We start from the raw sequence: 21,620 nt of genomic DNA, 5'->3' as shown, positions 1-21,620 counted from the left end.
TGGAGTGAAGAAACAAGAATAGTGCATTCAATCAAGAAGTCAATGATCAAGTCTTCACCAACCGAAGTTCAATTGCCCCCTACAATGAATCAACATTCCGAAAATCCCATCAAGATCGTTATTCAAAAATAGCAATAGAGAAGCTAAAAATTTCCTAGAACGAGACCAAGTACTCTGTCAATTTCTGAAGAGACTGGCATGAAGAGCCACCATCCTGGAGACTCTCGTCTGCCTTCCTCTTCAAAGCCTTAATTTTCTCCCTCATCTCCTCTCCCTCATCGCTCGCCATCAATTTCCTAATCGCATCCTCAATCTCTTTCCTCTCCACCTTGTATTCCAAATGCAGCCCGACTCTCCACTCGTTGTTTACATACCTTGCGTTCACCCTCTGGTCCCCGTGGAATGGCATGCACATCATCGGCACACCCTCGCAGATGGCCTCCAGCGTCGAGTTCCACCCGTTGTGCGTCAAGAACCCACCGACAGCGGGGTGGGCCAGGACCCCATGCTGCGGGGCCCACTTCACGATGTAGCCCCTCCCGTCCAGGCCCTCTAGGAACCCACTTGGTAGCACCTCAAGCCATTCCGAGCCACGGACTGACCCGGGCCGGACCACCCAAAGGAAGTGCTGGCCGCTGTTCGCAAGTCCCCAGGCTATTTCCAGGAATTGGGCCTCGCTGACTATTGAGAGGCTCCCGAAGCTCACATAGAGGACCGATTTGGGCCTTTCTTGCTTGTCAAGCCACGAAATGCAGCTCCTATCTTGAGGAAACAAGCTGCCTGATGACGCTGCGGAGAGCTTGTGGATTGGGCCAACCGTGAAGATCGGGACAGGGAAGCCCCGGCGACATTCAGCCAGTTTGGTCGGTTCGAGCTCTTCGAAGGAGTTGAAGATGAGGCCTGAAGAGGCCCGCATGGTTTCGGCCATGGCGATGATGAGCCTGAGGACATCCTCGGGGTCTTTGGAGTTGATGACGTGAAGGTCTTTCACTTTGAGCGGAGGAAGTTCGGGCACTGCTTCCTCTAACCGGGAATCTGTGAGGAATGAAATGCAGAAAACGATAAAACTCGGAGACACATCAGAGCTGTTTCAAGCGTACGCATGTCTGCTTCCTTCAGTCTTTCACAACATTTTTGACATGGCACTCTCCATCTCCCACCACGACGACAAGGTCCACAGGCCGAAAAGCATCTTACCTCTTCACAAAATTGCAGAAAGTAATGCAGAGATAATGACATAAATAAGATAGACCGTTATAGTTTATCATGACAATCAAACAGATATCATATCCCACCCAAATACGGGAGATCTTGATTCACGTGGAAATGAATTTTAACAATACGATGATACTGTAATCTATCAAAGTGTCTCTTCATGATTCCCGTTATCTCATAAAATATTTACGCCCAACGGCGACAGACCAAGGTGCCAAATCCAATTCGAGCAAAAGGGTAAATGAAAATTGTTTTGTCCATGTTCAACAATTTCTTGATTAGCAGTAGATATGTCAAGTGGGATGCGATGCCTGACGGCTGAATGGGTTAGACAACGCAAGGGCTTGCACCGAAATCTGACAAGCAGAGGGGACAATCTGATTGCACGGATTAAAGTGGATTCAAAAGCTGTGGGAGTATTAAGACGATGTTCATTATGTTTGGTTTGGGTCCAAGGAAAATGACCATCCGATTTCTACGACACAAAATAATATGGGTTGTTTCTTTCTCAAAAAGGGAAAATGATTTGTATGTGAAGAGAACCCTCCTATGCTTGCTCAAACACTATAGACTGATGATTTGAAGGCTTAATCAGCAGAAATTCTACAGCCTGAAAGATTCTGTGAGACAAGTCCATGCATCGGAAAGAATCGTGCTCTGGCTTGAGATTTCATTATCTGCAGAAAGCTTAATAGATCTATGGCCTGCCAATTTGCTATATAGTCATTTAAACTCGGTCACATGCGACAGCCATAACTATGTAATCCTACTCTTAATAAATTGACCCCAAAAATCTTGTACGCATCACAAGAGAACTAGGTTCATACATCTAGGGATTCATGTGAGGGAAACGTGGGAGAAGCTTACCTTGAATCGGGAGGTAACCCTTCTCTTGCATGAGCGGCAATGCGCAAAAAGCGAGAAAAGACGAGATGCTGCTAGTCCGCAGCACCATCCTTGGGAAGTTAAGCTCATCGGCAACCGCCTGAGTGAAGTGCCACACCGGATCTGTTATCAAGCAGCACGGAATCCGATCCTTTGAAGCATCAGACAACAGCTTAGACAAGCAGTCTCGGAACGGCCCCACGCAAGTAACGTTCATCAGCATCAAGAGAGCTATGAAGTCCACGGTCGAGGCCTGGCCCTCTAGCAAGCCGTCCGGGATCGGTTGGAAGTTGAAGTGAGGGTAGTTGGAGGATTTAGGAGAGTTGAAGTGGGTGTGGACTATGGTGATGGAGAAGCCTCGAGAGTAGAGGATGTTCGCGAGCTGAAGCATTGGAGTTATGTGGCCTTGCAAGGGAAGTAGGAAGAGGATGATTTCACGGCCCAATCTCGGCTTCACCGGACTAATTCTCGGATCCTCCATGAGCAAACTTGTTTTCTGCTTTCTGCTGTTGTGAGTCGTGTCTTTTGTGTGTGTGTGTGTGTGGATAGGACTTTCTTTTTATATTGGTACAAGGTGGGACACGAGGTGAGCGAATTTTTCAGAGATGAGAGCGTGGTAAGATGATAACTTGGTAACTCTTTTCTTCAGACTCTTGACAGTCTCCCGTCACTGTATCTCTTCGGATTTCTTGATCAGTAAAACTGAACGGGGATCGAAGGAGTTTCCACGATCATGAAGACATCAAGCAACGCCCCAATCGGTCCGAACACTAATTCTCTAGGACTAGACTTGATCTGGAGTCTCTCTCTCTCTCTCTCTCTCTCCCCCCCTATCCGCCAGTTTTACCTTCCTGTGTTCGCAGGGTCCTGAATAAGGAAAATAAACGTGGTCTCCCATTTTTGCATGCCAAGTACATAATCAGTTTGCCAATTAATCTTTAACCGCTTGAGATTCTCTACAAGGTAGTAAAAAAGCTTTGTACATGCTAGTCATTACCACTTCGATTGTCACGATTTGCTTAGCATTTTCTGTAGTTTCAGCTGAGATCTAACTGTTTTTAGCCCGTTCGACTTTAGAGGTTGTAACCGGTCCCGAACCTTCTCTGTACCCGAATTCGATGGCTCGCCTTACTATCTCTGCAATCGCTACTGATTTTGAGGACGACCTGTTTCTAACCACACAATAAAGAGTTAATGCAAAGACGCAACTCCACACCCCATATACATCAGGAAGAAACCGACGACTATTTAAGGAGTGAGTAGTTCGGTCCCCAGTTGCGACCATTGTATGGTCCAAGGCCCTCCAGAGACAACGACTGGTGTCATTGCCAGGGTCCCATCGTTTCACAATATTGCTCATTAACGTGACTAAACAAATAGGCTTCCCCGCTGCATATTTGAGGTTGCGGGTCTTGTTGGATCATCGTAGGAGCTTTGCTTCCGGGGATTCTCTGTTGGAGACTCAACACTCCTCCATTAGAGATGATAAAATAGGTCTTAGATCATATATGACCCATTTAAATCATAAATAGATCATGTATGAGTCACTTATTTTTTTAAAGAAAATAGTTAAATGGGTTTGAAAATTAAAAATTTAAGATAAATGGGTCTTAAATGGATTAGACTTAGAACCCATTTTTAACTAAAGCCTCATAATCTCTCTCTTCCTTCTTTATCTTTATAAAAATATTTTTTTATAAAAATCGAAATTATATTTATTTTTTATACTTCAATTTTCTTTTCTTTTTTTGTTTCTTTTTCTTTCCCTTTTTTTTTTTTTTTTTTTTTTTTTTTTCTTCTTCCTCCTTCCTTAACCGGTGGCCAACACGGTGACGGCCAACGACCCGCCAGGCGAGACTTGAGCTCGCCCATTGTTGGCGAGCTAGAGGGTCACCAAATTCAGCAAGGCGGAGGCCTCACTCATGTCTGGCTCGCCCGAGCCTCGCTAAATCCAACAAGCTCGTGCTAACTAGATCTGACGAGGCTCGAGCCTCGCCAATCTAGCAAGCCTCGAGCTCACTGGCATCGAGCGAGCCCAACAAGCTAGAGGCTAACCTATGTATAAGCAAGTATTGCTTCGAGTGCTTTGAGTTTGTCATGAAAAATATTTTGTAATTGCTATGTGAGATGATTTTTTAATGTTATACCTATATGCAGTTTGGTATAACAAGGGTGTCTTACGTTGTTCATTACAATTCTCTCGTGTTATCACTACAATTCTTCCGCATGCCCTACAAGTGATATTAAAATGGTGTCTCTAAATACCCTACAATTGGTTTCAGAGTAAGGTCGCGCACTCTACATTCTCAAAGCCGACTTGAGAGACGTGTTTGAGGTAACATTATTTTCAGAGATGTATGCTCTATGTGATTAAAGCATCGAGTCTGATACAATGGGTTGGTTCGAGTCCTTGGAGAAGTTTGATTTTAAAGTCACCAGGAAGTTCATTTGCCGTACAAGAAGAAAGACGACTCCAATACAAAACATTCGCAATCGTATTGTTACCAGCAATAGGATATATATTTAAGGCCTAAAAAATTAATGAATGATAAAGGACATTACAAATGGCATGACTTTCATATGGTACTCACTTAATTATCATAATTTTTTAATCAATCACTCGAATTTTGTTCGCTTGAATGTCACAAATTTTCAATCAATCACGTGGGTATCATAACTTTCGAAAAATGATTACCACAAGTACTAAAGATCTGAGTATCATAGCACTTATGATGAATTTTTTTATAAGTCATTACACTCAAGTGATTCATTGGAAAAATTATGGTGCTTACTAGCACCAATAATATCCTTTTTTTCTGTCAACAATACGCTTTTCAATTTGGTGGCTTTTCAATATAAAATACGTGAACTCCACTAGTTGGAAACTGTTATATTTTTTTCCTATTTATGAGATGGACACAAAATATTTGTTTCTAATAGATTAAGCATATGCCGCAAAAGATCCTTAATACATGCGGTTAATTTTGTCAAATAAAATAACGTGGAGATGGTTACAAGTGATTCAAAACAATCAGACAGAGACCAAAAAAAAATTGTATCTAGAGACGACATGAAAGTGGGGTTTTACCCAAACAGTGGACAATCTTTCACCAAAGGTTGTTTTTTGATTTTTTAATGAAAGTGAGTTTTAAATAGGAATCTACTCTGTTGATAACGAAGATGAACAGCGAATTAATAATAAAACACTAGAGACGATGATCAAAAATGAAAAGACAACTAATAAATTGAGAAAAGGATACTGAGAATGCGTGTTTGGGATCCCCTTCTATGATTACACGCGTCGTTTATATAACCCACTAATTACAATCGTTCACTAGGAATTATTACTTCATAATGGTTACAGTTGTTCTCCCAAGGATCTAGATTTCCTAGACCACTAGGCTAATCAACATCGTTTGGTATCCTTACCTTTAATCGATATTTCTCCTCTCGTTTTCTCCTCTTGGTCCCAACGCAGCCAAATTTTAAGATAGCTAACCCCTTGCCTGCTCTGTCGATGAGTTTCACTCAACAACTCTCGGCTACTTGTCAATGTCGATCCATGTAGATATAGATAAGTCTTCTTTACGGACGCCATGCCATATGGTTGTTATTCAATGGCTTAAATCACTCTCATTGACCTATCTTCCTTGATCAATTGCACTCCATCGTTCAGCAATAATTGTACTGTATGATGGGGCAATTAAGGTATGCATGCAATTATTGTTTTTTGGGGGCAGTAAACCAGAATTTTCTATGATATCGAATACACCAAGTTCAAGAGCTCTTAATCATGTGAATTTCACACGTGACTTCCCTTGAAATTAATAATTTCGGAGCCCTCTATTTTATAAACCATACCAACCATATGGGCCTCCGAAACTCAATTCATGTCTCTTATAAAAGCCAAACCCAGCCCAATCAGTTCAACCCAAAGCTAAGTCCAGCCCATCTTCATTTTCTTTTTCTATATGGCTTGTCGCAACATGAGGGGCGGACATAACAAAGACAAGAAGGAGAGTGAGGGGGGCTCGAGGAAGAGAAAGGAAAAAGGGGAAAATGGGACAATTTTGGCGCACTCGCGATTCGGAGCACTCGTCAAGCGAAATCAACACCATTTCTATAATCTTCTATTCAAAGGAATTGTCGAAATTGGGGCTTGAAATTTAGATTTAGGTAAATTGTAACTTGTTGTATTTGAATGGGAAGTTTTCGGGTGGCATGTGTGTGTATAAATGACAGTTTAAGATGTTGTGAAGTTAAGGCATTTTACGGATATGAATTTGAGCTTATGGTTTACCTAGAACAAAATTTTCAAATTTGTCGTGCATGCTGGTCAAGTTCCGCATAGTAATATCTTAGCTAAATTTCAGCCGTTTTCAATGAGGTTTTGGAGCAACTGAGTTGGGGTTATTGTAGTATATCGAAAGAGCTTTTTATGAACTATACGATTGCCTAAAACACACTTATGTGGAGGCCGTTATGTCACGAAGAAGTTAAACACGCGAGCTACACATAGTGGACCTCATTAGGCATAGGCGTCATTTTATCGACGAACAAGCATAATGTGGTCAAGGCGTTCATTAAAATATCGTTTTACTCCTTTTTTGATATCGTCTTTCGATAATTTGTTAGGAATTTGACCAAGCGAGTGACCCTATTTCTTCTAAGAATTTGTGAACTCATGTCTTCAAAATGATGAAGATTTGATATTTTATAAGTTATGAATAAGCACGTTTGTTATTACCAAAATAAAAGTAAAAAAAAAAATAAGCATGTTTGTTGCATGAAATTGGATGGGGCATTTATTACATTTTGATATTTGTGAATGGTATGAGAAACGTTTGGTGAAAATATATACTATGTTTGATGAACATAGTTGAGAAATATGATTTAGTTTATAAAACTGGTTCATGAGACGAGTCTTTAAATGATTTGATAATTTTTGTGAAAAGATTCTAATGGATGAGTTGAGTTGCGAAAGCTATTGGTGATTGATTTATGAAATGTATTTTGATATGTGAGATTGTTTATAAATTAGATTTCTAGTATTGGTGGATGGGATTGGGTGTCCAATATCATTGTGAGCCCAATGAGGGGTTTATGGGTATATGCATACTAGTCTAAGATATGCTTGTAACCTAAGTTACGAGCTAATAATAGGTGAAGACCTAACCAAGAGGGAAATCTCGGTTGCCTTGTCCCTATACGTTATGTTGTGACCATAGTTTGATATTAAACAAAATATTTGCTCGATGGATGAACCATCGATGTATGGAAATATGAGATGGATCAATAAGATAGACCATTAATGCGTGGCATAAGATTAACCAATGGAATGGACCATTGATATGTATTTTTATGAGATTGACTAATGAGCTGGACCATTGATGTTTAGTTATTGTTATCTTGAATGTTTCTACTTTGAACATATTACGTTAAAGTGAGAAATATTGCTTTTTATTCTTAAAGGTTTGTTAAATTTCTAGAAATATGTAAGTGAGTTATATTTGTGTTTTAAATATGCATAGTGATTGCTTGACTCGCTTAGAAGAAATTTAATACTCATTGAGCCACGATAACTTATTCATTTCTTCTTATCATATTTTTCAGATGCCTCGATTAGTGATCGATAGAGCGAGAGTATTATCGTGGGAACTATTGGGAACTGTATATTCGGGGTATAGTTTGAGTTGTGTCCTTTGAAAAAAGGTCAGTTGTGTTACTCCTTCATCCATATAGGATTTAGAATGTGACATATTCATTGAGAAATATCAAGCGGAAAAGGAGATAAAGGGGTGGTTAATGAATGGTCACCTAATCCATTACATTTAACAAGGATTTTCTCAATTTTGATTCTTAAAATTGAGTTTCTGACAAGGAAGTGCAAATATCTTGGAACTCGACTAAAACAATTTTAGACTTGAGTAAGTTAAAACATTTAACAAGATTGCACTATATTTTTCTTCCAATAAAAGGTTAAACTATTCTTTTGGGCTCTCAATAATATAAAATAAAAATAAAATAAAATAAAACCGAAAAGTGTTCCAAATATACTTGAAGCTCTTGGAGACCCTAGAAATCTAAATTCAGAGAGCACGACAATGCAATCCACGAAGAAATGGAAGGTCAACTTCAGGAAGCACCTGAAGAAATGCAAAAGCGAGAGGTTTTATCGCAATGGCTCGGAAAAGTTATTGAAAATGTCTAAAATTTATTGTACTTTTATCAATTCAATCTGAAATCTCTTCACATTTTGTCAATTGAGTCTATCTAGTTAATTTTGACGGAAAATCGCTGATGTAAATGCCGGTCATCCTACGTAACACAACTGACACTAACATTGATAATTTTTAATAATAACTTTAAAAAAAAAATTATTCGTTTCTTTGCTTTCTTTCTTCTTCTTTTTTCAACGTTGTCCGGCAAAAACGCTGATTGGGCTGGGCAAGGACCTGAGGCCCAGATCAAGGCGAGAATGGTGACGGATGAACTCAATTGACAGATGACTCTGTCGTTGAAACTCCAATCGGGATCAAGGTCACAGTTATACCCAGTGTCTTGACATTCTCAAGCGTTGGACAGTAACTGGCTTTCAGCATAACGGTTGAAGGGGAAGTTGGATAGCTTCATGCTTTCTGCCTCTGTAACATGGGCTGATGGAGTACATCAAGTAAGAAGCCCCATTGTCGCATTCCTAGTCGCATAATTGCGTTGTCATTTCGAACCTTGTAACCTAATGGTGATTGAGCATTCGATGTTGAGGCAATAATATATGATCAGTGACAGTACGGCTACGCATGCTATAGATTTTGATGACCTGTTGACAGGTTAATCCTGTGTTTCGGTAAAAATTTGATGGGCAAACTCCTTTTCAAGACCTCACCCTGCATACTCTGTTAGGAGTGGGGATCGATCCCGAGCCGTGGTCAATTAGCATTAGTTGTTTGATGTTCTTGTCTTACTATTAGATCCACGTAATCCTGAGACAGGTTTAGAACGAAAAAAACAAAAAAAAATAACGAAAAACGTGCTACAAACTCAGAAGTAAGCAACGGATACTTCCTCTCCTTTGGCGACCAATTGCTTTTCTTGCCGCTGTCCCGTCATTCGCAATGCTCTATCTCCCCAGTACAGCGTGAAAATTTGTGCTACCCAATACTGCATTCAAGTCGAGCTTCGTGAATCTTTTGTAGGTAATTTCACCGAAAGATCATTTCCAGTAGCCTTAATTGCTTGCATTGAGCTTGCTTGAAGGACACGCTGAAGAAAACAACATTTTCTGTTCAACAAAGACAGTACAACATATGCAATTGAAAGTTCAGAGCACAAACTATAACAAGTGGGTTCTAGGAATGGAGAAGTTCGATTCCGAAAGCTAACAAAGTTATGATTAAACGCATAGATTCTCTATATTAAATGTTAGTTATAATCATCAGGTAAAGGATAGATTTAGCAGCTGAATCTATGGTCATGCGCTTGCATGGACAGAAAACTTGGAAAGGATCAAGTCGGAAAGGAAACTATAAACTCTTATAAGTACTAGGGATCTATCAAAGGACAAGCTAACAATATGAAGGTTATATTAATCTTCAAGATTCAAAGTTTCCCAACAATATGAAGGTACTAAAAATCAGGAAACGAGCAGACTCAAGACAGGAATTGAAAGACAATTCCTAGTAGGAGTTTAACCTTCAAGCGGAGTCCTAGAATGATGATAGGTAACCAGTAAAGCTGCCGAGACCTATATGCGGTACCTCCTCCCAACCCTAAAACACTGAGGTACCTTGTCCTACAAACGCACTGCTCTGTCTCTAATATCTTCGCCTTCTGGATCCGCCAGTAATTTTATAATGGCACGCTCTGTCTCACCACTTTCCAGCTTATACTCCAATTGCAACCCGACCCTCCAAAAGTTCCTCACATATCTTCTGTTCACTTTTTGATCCCCAAAGGATGGCATATAAATTATCGGCACACCTTCACAAATGCTTTCCAACGTCGAGTTCCAACCAAAATGAGTCCAAAATCCGCCGATGGCCCAATGAGCCAGCACTTCTTGCTGTGGTGCCCGTTTCACAATATGATCCCTTCCATTTATCATCTCTAGGAACGTGCTTGGCAAATGTTCGAACCAGTCTGATCCACAAATTGATCCAGGCCTGACGACCCACAAAAAGGGCTGCTCACTATTTGCTAGCCCCCATGCTATTTCTAGGAACTTGGCCTCATCAATGGATGCAATGCTTCCCAGGCTCACATAGATGACTGACTTGGGCCTTTGCTTGTTCAGCCGAGAGATCGAGCTAGCATATTGTGCCAGCAGGCTGCTCAAAGAGGCTGGAATACTTGTGAAATGGACCGATCACAAGGATAGGAATGGGAATGGTGTGCCGAGCTTCGGCAAGTTTTATCCCCTCGGCTTCTTCAGAGGAATTGCAGATGAGTCCAGAGGAGGCCATGGTCGCTCTGCCCATGTTTGGTATTAAATAGTGAAGATCCTTGGGGTTTCTTGTGCTGTAATTGGGAGGTCTTTCATTTTGAGAGGTGGAACTTCGGGAACAGCCTTGTCTAGTTCGGAATCTGACAGAGAAACCAAGAGGAAGCAGTCAATACTCTCTCGAGTTGAAAAACAAGGAAGGCCTCCTACTTTCCCTTCGCTATTACAACTTGGATATGTAACGCTAAGACAACATCGGATGGAACAAAGGCAATCTGTTCCACTTGAGTATCCAAGAAAAACGTTTGCAAAGCAGTAAGATTTAAGTGGAGAAATACGTAGGTAAAAGAAGCATACAAGGTTGGCCATATTTGTACAAAATACATGTACACCGTCTGTCTCTAGAATTTGAAGAATTTAGCTGGAAGGCACACCTTTTATCGGGAGGCAGCCCTATACTCTCAGAGTGGACAAGGCAGAGAAAGCAGAAATTGAAGAGATACCAGTACACCTCAACATGATCCTCGGGATCTTAAGCTCGTCCCCGACTGCTTGAGAAAAATGCCAAACATCATCAGTTATCAAGCAAGCTACGCGATCCTGTGAGTCATCGCGCAAGTCCTTTTGAAAGCACTTCCGAAATGGGACGACACGACTAACGTTGAGGCGCATTATGAAAGCTAGGACATCGGGTTCCAAAACATCCTCGGTTTCTAGCAGGCCATCAGGAATGAGTTGAAGGTGAAGTGAGGGAAGTTGTGAGGATTGGGGGGTTGCGCTGGGTGTGCACTATGCAAATGTTGAATCCTCGGGAATGAAGAATGCTTGCAAGTTGAAGCACTGGGTTGATGTGGCCTCGCAGGGGGAACGGAAACAGCACGATCTTCTGATGACCAATCTCTTTCTAGCGATGAGAATGAGACTGACTTCCTGAGTACCCCCTGGACAGATCAATTCTTACGCTGATGCTTAGTTCTTATGGCTCTCGGTTCTTCTTGCATTTATAGGATTGGATTGGCATGGTGGATTTGAAGGTTGGACACGCAAATATGAAATTGAGCTTCATGGGTTCATGTTACTAATGTGGGTCCATGCTATTGAATCAGATGGGACTAAAGATTTTGAAAGTGATTTAATTAGTTTCAGAGCATGATAGATTGCAGAGGCACATCGATAATTCAATAACCTCCCACTTACATACAGCTAAAAAAAAAATTGGAAAATTATTATTTCAGTCCTAAAGTTATTGTACGAATACAAATATGATTTTAAACTTTTCGATTAATTAATTTTTTTACCAAAGCAATTAATTGATTGTAATTCTAAACCTTTGAGTGAAGTTTCAATGAAATCCTTCCAGCAAAAACTTTTTTAAATTGTTTGTATAGCAAATCAACCATCATCGACTATCCTATGTGCACAAATTTACTCAAAACAATACCCTTTTTCTTAGTTTTCTAAATTTCCTGATTATTTTTCTCTCTTATTTTCTTTTCTTTATTGCACAACGTATCCCCAGAGCAGCCTCTGAATCTTCGCATGTGGTCTCGACAACGACATCGAGCTTCACAGCCATTTAAGGGCGTGCATGATAAAATTTCTACTTCTCTATTTCTCTATTTCTCTGTTCTCCGGAACAGGTTTGGAATAGAAATCCGTTTGGTAACGCAATTTGATTTTTCTATTTCTAGAACAGATTTCTATTCCATAAATAGATTTGAAGAAGAAATCAAAAGTTAAAAATTTTAATTTCTCAATTTCTGAAATAGAAATTGATTTCTCAATTTCTGGCTAGAAATCAATTCAGAAATTTTGTCATGCACAAGTGTTGCCACCTCCATACGGAGGTGCCAAATCTAGTCAAGCTCAAAGCCGTGCAGGACCTCGATCCAGTTAGCCTCGAAGCCACTAAAGTGCAGGCGTTTCGAGTTCGGCGGCCATGGAAGGAACCGGATGTCTATGTCAAAACAGTTTGGTCCATTTTTATGCCTTGCACCGCGTCTCAGAATGTGCAAATAAGGTGTTCTAGAAAATGCCCGAGAGGATTGCAGTTTCGTGAAATGCCATGATCGACACCATGTTTCGGTGTGGTGAGTTCAATGCCGTAGTGGAATTGTTTCGGGAGATGCAAAAGTGCTTGTGCCAAATGGGTACAAGATTCTGGCCATGTTGATTGTACCCACCATGAAGAAGAAGACAGACAATCTTCCTCAAATAGAAAAGTTGAGTAAAATAGCGTGTTTTGCGTAAATTTTTCCACATTAAATTTTTAAATTTATCCATGTCAAATCACTGATGTGTCACATAATATGACTAATAATAACTGGACTGCCATATTAACAATATCAAGCCTGTCTTCATAGAGAGGATTTAATTGGAATTCAATTCAAAAGTACAGGATTATATCCTTAAAAGTTTTAAGCATATGCGTCCATACATGTACGTACAGTATAAATTCGTTGTTTAGACACTAAAAAGAAAATGTCAGGAGATTAGTGTTGAAGGCAAACAGACCGTACCAAAAGCATGTAAATTAGGAGAGCAACCATAATTACACAGAGCAGATCTATTGCTCAAGTACTAGAGATGATCAATGGGCAGGCGGCCCACTCGAGCCTGCCTAGACCTAAGAGACTTGAGAGGTAAATAGTTAGCATGGACAATGATGCTCTTGCACAAGAAAGCCTAGCCAACCCATCTTTAGCTCGAACCCAGTCCGACCAAGCATATTTGAAGAACTCGAGTAAAAACATGAATTCTCGTACAAAGTCATAGGAACAGTCCTAGTAAATTAGTAATGTTGCAGTACCATGAAACAAGGTAGACCAAACGTGGGAAAGAGGAAGGTGGTCCAAAGTACCAAGAGAGATTTATTAAGGTTAGACGAGATGTAAGTAGACGATATCGTGTCCAAGTGCAGGGGCATTTGGAAATTTGTAATTACTCCCCAAAACAGCATGCCCAACAGCCTCATTGATCCGGAAGTACAGAACGAATATTTAGTGGAAAATTGGGTCAGTGACATGAATTTGGTAACTTGATAATTTATCTCCTGTGATTGTTGTATTTGCTGAGCTACTCTACTGACTTGAGCTTCTTTCGTCAAATGCATCATCGTGTAAACTTGAACTGTCTCAGAAATAATTGAGAAAATCATATGAAGTATCATGTCAGGTCACTGGGAATGAGACAAGAAACAGTATGAGCAGCTCTTTTTAGGGTTTACTTATCTAAAGTGAGCTTTCTTGTTATTAAAAAAAAATTACTAATCCTTATAATTTCTTTATTCCTTCATTGGTTTTTTTGGCTAATTATGATCCAAGCTTCACAGAAATAGCACTAAGAACAGACATGAAAAAGCTCGTTCGAGGTAGTATACATGCTGTGGCTAAATGAGGGAAGCCGTTCGAGGTGAGTTATTACCCATCTTTTGTGTAGAAAGTTTGATGCTGATGCTGAACTCTAGAAGCTCAAGAACGTAATGAATCTTCCCCTAATCAATTCCGGTGAACTGGTTGAAACTAGGTGATCAAAAGACTGGTTACTTTCATAAAGTAGTCAAAGTTATAAACTCTCGAGTTTTGCTAAAGTGGCTGTGAACTTTTTCATGTCATTATTTGGTGCTCCTGACAATCTGAATGTTGATTTGTCTGAAATTACAGAATCTATTAGATTTCAAGCAAGTGTTGTGGTCCATGAATGGGGACAGGTCTCCTCGATCAAATGATTTTATACCGCATATTTACTCGTCAGCAAGGATTGCTGTTGGAGAAGATTTTTCTGCTGCCATCATGGAGTTCTTTATCGCTTCAGAACTTCTCAGGAAGGCGTATACAACTGCTATGACTTTGGTTCCTGAGTGTCGAATGTCACAAAAATGCGCCATTACCGTCCTATATCTTGCTGCAACGTCACTTATAAGTGCATCACAAAGATTTTAGCCAATGGACTTAAGCAAATTTTGCCACGCTTTATCAGTCATGATCAGGCAGCTTTTTGTTAAGGGGAGGAATAGCTCTTACTATTGAGAGTATGGCTACACATCTTTCTATTGATTTTAATTACTTTTGGACAGGGTAACCCTGTCTTGCAGTAAAAGTTTTTTTTTTTTTTTGAACTAAGTCTTGCAGTAAAAGTTTGATTAGCGAACTTCTTTTCAAAATCTCACTCCGTACACTCTGTTAGAATTGAGGATCGAACCCCACCCGTACTCGACAAGAACATTTGTCGTTTGATGTTCTTGTCTTACTATTAGGTCTGTGTTATTCCAAGAAAGGTCACATGCCACAAAAATCAGAAAACGTGCTACAAACTCGGATGTAAGTGAGATACATCCTCTCATTCTCAGTCCAAAGTCGTCCATAGAGACAAATTGCTTTTATTGTCGCTGTTTCGTCCTTTGCAACGCTCTTTCTCACTAATACACCATATAAATTCGTGCTACAGGATACTAAATCGTGGTTTAGTTCCACAAATAGTTATAGGTACTTTCACCAAATGATCATTTTACAGTGGCCTTGATTGCTTGGAGGGCACGCTCAAGAAAACAATATTTTTCTCTTTTAACAAAGCACGTTAAATGCAATAAAAAGTGCAAAGCACAAACTATAACAATTAGTTTCAAAAAGTGAAGAAATTTGATTCTTAAAGGTACCAGAGTTATAACAAAACGCATAGATTCACTGAATTATATGTTAGTCATAATCACCAGGTAAAGGATTGATTTAGCTGTTGAATGTTTGGGCCATGCACTTACATTGACAGAAAACTGCGCAAGCATAAAGCAGGAAAGGAAACGATGAACTATTGTAAATACTAGAGATCTATCAAAGGAAAAGCTAACAAATTTCAATTCAGTACATGAACTGATGAAAAACTGAAGGTTACAATAATCTTCAAGAAAACAAAAAGGAAATGGAAACGAGAATTGGAAGAAAATTCCTAGTAGGAGTTTAACCTCTAAAATCGGAGTCCTACAATGATGATAAGTAGCCAGTAAAGCTGTCAAGAGACCTATATGAGGAACCCCCTTCCTTAAAACACTGATCCACCTTGTCCTTCAAACTCACTGCTCTGTCCCTAATTGCTTCGCCTTCTGGATCCGCCATTAATCTTCTGATGGCACGCTCTATCTCGCTTCTCTCCAGCTTATCCTCCAAATGCAACCCAACCCTCCAAAAGTCACTCACATATCTTGCATTCACCTTTTGATCCCCAAAAGAGGGCATACAAATCATGGGCACACCTTCACAAATGCTTTCCAACGTCGAGTTCCAACCACAATGAGTCCAAAATCCGCCGATGGCCTGATGAGCTAGCACTTCTTGCTGCGGTGCCCATTTCACGATATTACCCCTTCCATTTGACATCTCTAGGAATGTGCTTGGCAAAGGTTCGAGCCAGTCCGATCCACAAATTGATCCAGGCCTGATGACCCACAAAAAGGATTGCTCACTATTTGCTAGCCCCCATGCTATTTCTAGGAACTTGGCCTCATCGATGGATGCAATGCTTCCCAGGCTCACATAGATGACTGACTTGGGCCTTTGCTTGTTCAGCCAGGAGATCGAGCTCATGTCTTGCGCCAGCAAGCTGCTCCCAGAGGCTGGAAAGTACTTGTGAAATGGACCGATCACGAAGATAGGAATGGGAATGGCTTGCCGAGCTTGGGCAAGTTTTGTCCCCTCAAGTTCTTCAGAGGAATTGCAGATAAGTCCAGAGGCGGCCCCAGTCTCTCTGCCCATGTCTGCTAATATCTGTTGGAGATCCTCGGGGTTCTTTGAGAGGATAACTGGAAGGTCTTTCATTTTGAGAGGTGGAACTTCCGGAACAGCCTTGTCTAATTCGGAATCTAACAGAGAAACGAAAAGGAAGCAGTCATTGTTCTTTCTTGAGTTGAAAAACATGGCAGGCCTATAGTCCTACTTTTCCCTTTGCTATTGAAACTCGGATATTTCACGCAGAACCACATGGGGTCGAACGTTTTCTGGTACTAGAAATGAGATGCAAGTAGCACAAATATTTGTCTCAGAGGGACACCATACGCATGGCACAAAGAGCACTGTCATCAGTTAGACTTCCACGCAAATAAGCTGATGACAAATCAAACTACATCTATCATCAATGCTTTTGATATGTTTTGCAAAATCAGAAAAGAATGAATCATATGTACATTCTACATAACATGAAATACGGCAGCCAATTTGTAAAGAGGACTATTTATCATTTTCTATCGAAAACTCAGCTCTTGAGGATACCTCAGTGTTGGCCGTTGATTATTGAACCATTTTGGGACTCTGTTAATTCTTTTGACTAAAGCCACGGTCATCAGTCAGCTGAAGTCCAAAATAAACTTCATGTCTACGTCTAATCTAAGGTGTAGAGTACAAATTTTTTGCTTAGAGCTGGACAAAGAAAGCAGCCCACAATGCAGTTTATATGAAAGTTTTAAAGGCATATTGTTCCAATGAATATCCGAGAAAAATGTTTGCAGTAAATTTTGAGCAGAGAATGATGGAAGTAAAACAAGCACATAAATATTTATTTTACAGAAAGCATACAAGGTTGGTCATATTGGTACAAACACAAATACCACTTGCCTCTAGAATCCGTATTGCTGAGATATGCAAAGATATTAATAATTTAGCTAGAAGGCACACCTTTTATTGGGAGGCAACCCTTTTCTCTCAGAGAAGACAAGGCAGCGAAAGCAGAAATTGAAGAGATACTAGTGCACCTCAACACAATCCTCGGGATCTTAAGCTTGTCCGCAACTGCTTGAGTAAAATACCAAGCGTTATCGGTTATCAAGCAAGCGATGTGATCCTCGGAGTCATCACACAAGACCTTTTGCAAGCACTCCCGAAATGGGACAACGCAACTAATGTTAAGCCGCACTATGAAAGCTAGGAGATCGGATTCGGAGGGGTACTCAGTTTCTAGCAAACCATCAGGGAATGAGTCGAAGGTGAAGAGAGGGAAGTTGCGAGGATTGGGAGAGTTGTATTGGTTGTGCACAATGGAAATCTTAAATCCCTGGGAATGAAGAATGCTTGCAAGCTGAAGCATTGAGTTGATGTGGCCTTGAAGGGGGAATGGAAACAGCACAATTTTGCGATGACTAGTCCCTTTCTTGAGCTGGGAATGAGACTGACTTCCTAAGTACCCCATGGACAGATCAATTTTTATTTTGATGCTTCGTTCTTATGGCTCTCTTCTTCTTGCATTTATAGGATTGGAACTTGAAGGGTGGATATGCAAATATGAAATTCAGCTTCATGGTTGATGTGTTCACGTGGGTCCAACGTGGGTCCATGCGATTGAATAGATGGGACTAAAGATTTGATTATCTGTAACATGTGAAACTGATTTAGTACTGGAGCATGAGAGAGACCGATGTGCTCGACAGATCATCAGTTCACAATATATATGCAGATTAAAAAAAAAAAAAAGAAGAAGAAGAAGAAGACGAAGAAGAAGGTTCAGTCTGCTGCATTAATATGCATACATATGCGTCCATAGCATAAATTAGTTGTTCAGACACTTAAAGAAATTGCCATAAGACTCGGGTGTTGAGATAAAAAATGGTTGAAGGTAGCCAGACCATTCAAAAATTGGATAATTATGGAGATTAAAATTGGATAATTAAGGAGATTAAGCATGATTACACAGACTTGAGAAGCGGACAACAACGAAAACAAGAAGCGCCGGCGTAGCTAAAAGGACATCAATTCAAATATATGTATATTAAGGCACCAAAGTCTTAATAACTGAATGGCCAATGGTTAAAAAAAGGAACGTGGATACTATTGCTCGTACATTAGAGGGAGGCCAGCCCGGGCTCAAGTTAAGCTGCTTTGGGCAATGCTCTTGTTAAAAATTTGAATGTGTGCATGCAGAAGCATGGTTTTGGTATTGATTGTAGTTTTTTATTAGTGATGTTGTGCAAATGTATGATATAGTTTGTAGCAGATGGACAAAGGACCGGCTCGGATAATTGAAGGACATAAATCATGAAATATGGGAAAATAGTTTCATTAGTTGAACAAAATTATTTGATGAAGGTATTGATGCTCGCACCCCACATGAGCCACGGTGGAGGAGGTGGAGAATTCACCTCACACACTCTCAAATAATGAACTACAAGCCTATTTATAGGCAATTTTCACCAACTACAAGCATGACAATTTTGATTTTTCACCGCCTAGCTGGAGGACACTCATTTTCTTCTTCTCCGGGTACTCTTGCTACCCACGTCCTTGATGCTTCTTTCTTCATGGTTAAGCAGCCACTGTTGACTTATTTTCAAGATTTCCCATGCACGTAGATTTCTCCAGCTTGTTCTAGGATTTTCTTTGATACTTCTTCAGAGTCTTCAAGTTCAACTTGGACTCTTCATCTTTTCCTCTAGAGACTTTTTCTGCCCATGTAGTTGGCATCAGCTTTGATGAGTAATTGACTTAGCTTACTCCCACGTGAGTCTTTTGGGTTCAGCTAGCAACCGTCATTCTCAATAATTCTAAACAATCCTCAACATGGATGCTACTGTCAACGTTCTCGCCTTCATGATTAAGTTAATAGTTTCTAAATAATTTTAGAGAAAATTAATCATAATTTTCAACAGCTCTTACAAGAGAAAGCCTGAACTGCCTATCTTTAGCCTAGGCGTGGCTATGCTCAAAAGGTACTATACAAATAATATGTGATTGGTGCGTTAGGACAATACATTAGGCCTAAACCCATCCAATGATCACCTCACTCCTATGCATATGTTTCTACTAGTATTTTAGCCTTCAGGCCAACTACCACACATCAAACTCTATTCACTTTTCAGACCTCTAACACCTTGGACTGCAATCGATTGTGTCCACAACATGACCCACAAACTAAGTTTTATATGATATTTTCTCAACTCAGGCAAGTATGTGTACATTAGGTGTACCAGATGAAGCTAATCACATTTCAAGGATTTGAAAAACAACACTTATTTTCGTGCTTGATTGAAACCATCCGCGCTCCATCACATCATCCATAATTATTCTTTCGACCGCAGAAAGTGGTAGTAGCATTCCGAGAAAATATTGGGTAGGTTTTACCCTCTCGTAGCATTCCTGGTAATGTCGCAGTCCGACGTACACCAAACGTGGAAAGAGAAAGGTGGTACAAAGTGTCAGGAGAGAGTTATTGAGGTGAGAAAATGTAAGTAGAAGACCCTCGTGTCCAGGTGCATGGCTACGCATTTAGATTTGCAATATTCCTCGGGCAATGTGCCGAACTACTCTCATAAATCCAGTAGTACGGGACTGACATTCGGTGGAAAATTAGGACAGACACATTAATTTGGTTGCTATTTTTGGGATTTACCTATCTGTACACGTACTTTGGCTAAACGGAGGAACCCGTTTGAGGTTATTTATAACCCGTCTGTTGTCCAAAGAGTTTGATGGTAGGGCTAAAACTCTGGAAGCTCGAGAAGCTGAAACATCTTTCCTTACGCAAAAATCTCGAGTGAGTCAAAGCTAGAAATTCCAAGAATTCTGTTGGATTTATCTACACTGTGGATCGGTCAAGGTTGACAGGACATTTGCTGAAATGGTTGTGAATTTTTTCATGTCATTACTTGGTGCTCCTGACAATCTGGATGATGATTTGGCTGAATTACGGGATCTATTAGATTTAAAGCTCTTTGATGGTCGAAGGGATGTTCTTACGAAAACTGTTACTCCGGAGGAGATTAAGCAAGCGTTATGGTTCATGAATGGGGACAAGTCTCTTGGACCAAATGGTTTTGTAGCGCCTTTCAGTTAGTCAGCTTAGGGTTTTGTGTTGGGGAGGATTTTTCCGCTGCGATCATGGAGGTCTTTAAAACTAAGGTTAATACAATTGTTACCACTTTTGGTTCCTAAACATCCATTTATTTGAAGGAAAATTGTCCCCAGGAAACTATTTTCCAACCTTTTTTTTTTTTTTTTTGTGATCAAGGAACCACCGGAACCCCATTTCGCTTATGCTAATCGGGTTCATACGACCCTCTAGAGCTTGATAGCATCATCGAGCCTCGCCGCAAAACCACTATTTAGAAGTAAAACCTTAGAGGAAACTAGCCCAGCATCCCATTGCCAAGGCCCCCCACTTAAATTGCGACAGTAACGTGGGGATTTGAACTCTTGACCGCAGTGTTACAGGAGAACAAACACCAACGCAGCTGCTCACAAGTGGGTTATTTTCTGACTTTTTGATGTATGAATAACGGAAAATTAACCGCTTACGTGTCCCCCTAAGTTTATTCGCCGAATGCCAGGCTGTACGGGGTTTCTGGATCACCAAAAAAAAACGAAAAATTAATCGATCTACAAAAAATGTTTTTCTTGAATTGATAAACATAAACTTAGATTGGGAGAAAACGACTTAAGATAATTACTTTTCCCAAACCACCAAACAAAAGAAAAATTAATTCTTTTCCGTGAAAATAGTTTGCATAGAACATACTTTCTTTTATTATGAAGTTTTCGGTGAAACAAATGCATTTTGAATTATCAAATATCTCAAAGACATATCAATTCCAACACCAACATTTAGTTTAAAATGGATACTTCAAAAAGAGGTCCTACTTCGTGCAGCGATATCACTTGTAAGTTCATCACATAGATTTTAGCCAACAGGCTTAAGCAAATTTGCCACACTTTCTCAGTCACAATCAGGCAACTTTTGTTGAGGGGAGAAATACCTCTGATAATGTTCTTTTGGCCCATAGATTGGTCAAAAATTACCATAAGGCAGACATTTCACCTGAAAGGATAATTAAAGCTGATGTTGTGAAGGCATTTGACTTCGTACGATTGGATTTTTGTTATTGGAGTTTTAGAACTGCAAAGTTCCTGAGCAGCTTATTGCTTGGATAGAATTCTGTACCTCTACACCATATTTCTCCATCCCCCTTCAATGGTGGATAAGAGGGGTTTTTTGAAAGGAGGGAAAGGGACTAAAGTTTCATTCGTGGTGCTAAAAAATTCAACTAGCCCATTTGAACTATGCAGATGATCTTATGATCTTCTTTTTAAGGGGGATAAGGAGTCACTTC

General features: G+C 40.2%; 3 protein-coding genes across 3 annotated transcripts; all 3 read right to left on the bottom strand.

Moving 5' to 3' along the window:
- LOC104421705 (UDP-glycosyltransferase 76B1) lies at positions 1–2,878 on the bottom strand. Its single transcript, XM_010033763.3, has 2 exons — positions 2,083–2,878; positions 1–1,035 (listed from the first exon to the last, which is right to left on the bottom strand). The coding sequence occupies exons 1-2, from the start codon at positions 2,579–2,581 to the stop codon at positions 155–157; spliced, it is 1,380 nt and encodes a 459-aa protein (XP_010032065.2). The 5' UTR covers positions 2,582–2,878; the 3' UTR covers positions 1–154.
- A 7,014-nt stretch (positions 2,879–9,892) lies between these two features.
- Positions 9,893–11,212, bottom strand: LOC104423515 (UDP-glycosyltransferase 76B1-like). The gene is made up of 2 exons (XM_039302803.1): positions 11,044–11,212; positions 9,893–10,440 (listed from the first exon to the last, which is right to left on the bottom strand). The coding sequence occupies exons 1-2, from the start codon at positions 11,210–11,212 to the stop codon at positions 9,893–9,895; spliced, it is 717 nt and encodes a 238-aa protein (XP_039158737.1).
- Positions 11,213–15,479: 4,267 nt separating this feature from the next.
- Positions 15,480–17,717, bottom strand: LOC104423514 (UDP-glycosyltransferase 76B1). The gene is made up of 2 exons (XM_010035998.3): positions 17,200–17,717; positions 15,480–16,391 (listed from the first exon to the last, which is right to left on the bottom strand). The coding sequence occupies exons 1-2, from the start codon at positions 17,708–17,710 to the stop codon at positions 15,514–15,516; spliced, it is 1,389 nt and encodes a 462-aa protein (XP_010034300.1). The 5' UTR covers positions 17,711–17,717; the 3' UTR covers positions 15,480–15,513.
- Positions 17,718–21,620: the final 3,903 nt, after the last annotated feature.

Source organism: Eucalyptus grandis, chromosome 10 (assembly GCF_016545825.1).
Source record: "Eucalyptus grandis isolate ANBG69807.140 chromosome 10, ASM1654582v1, whole genome shotgun sequence".
In the NCBI taxonomy this organism is placed as follows: domain Eukaryota; kingdom Viridiplantae; phylum Streptophyta; class Magnoliopsida; order Myrtales; family Myrtaceae; genus Eucalyptus; species Eucalyptus grandis.
Note: the sequence above shows the minus strand (reverse complement) of the source record. Positions and strands in the feature narration are given on the sequence as shown.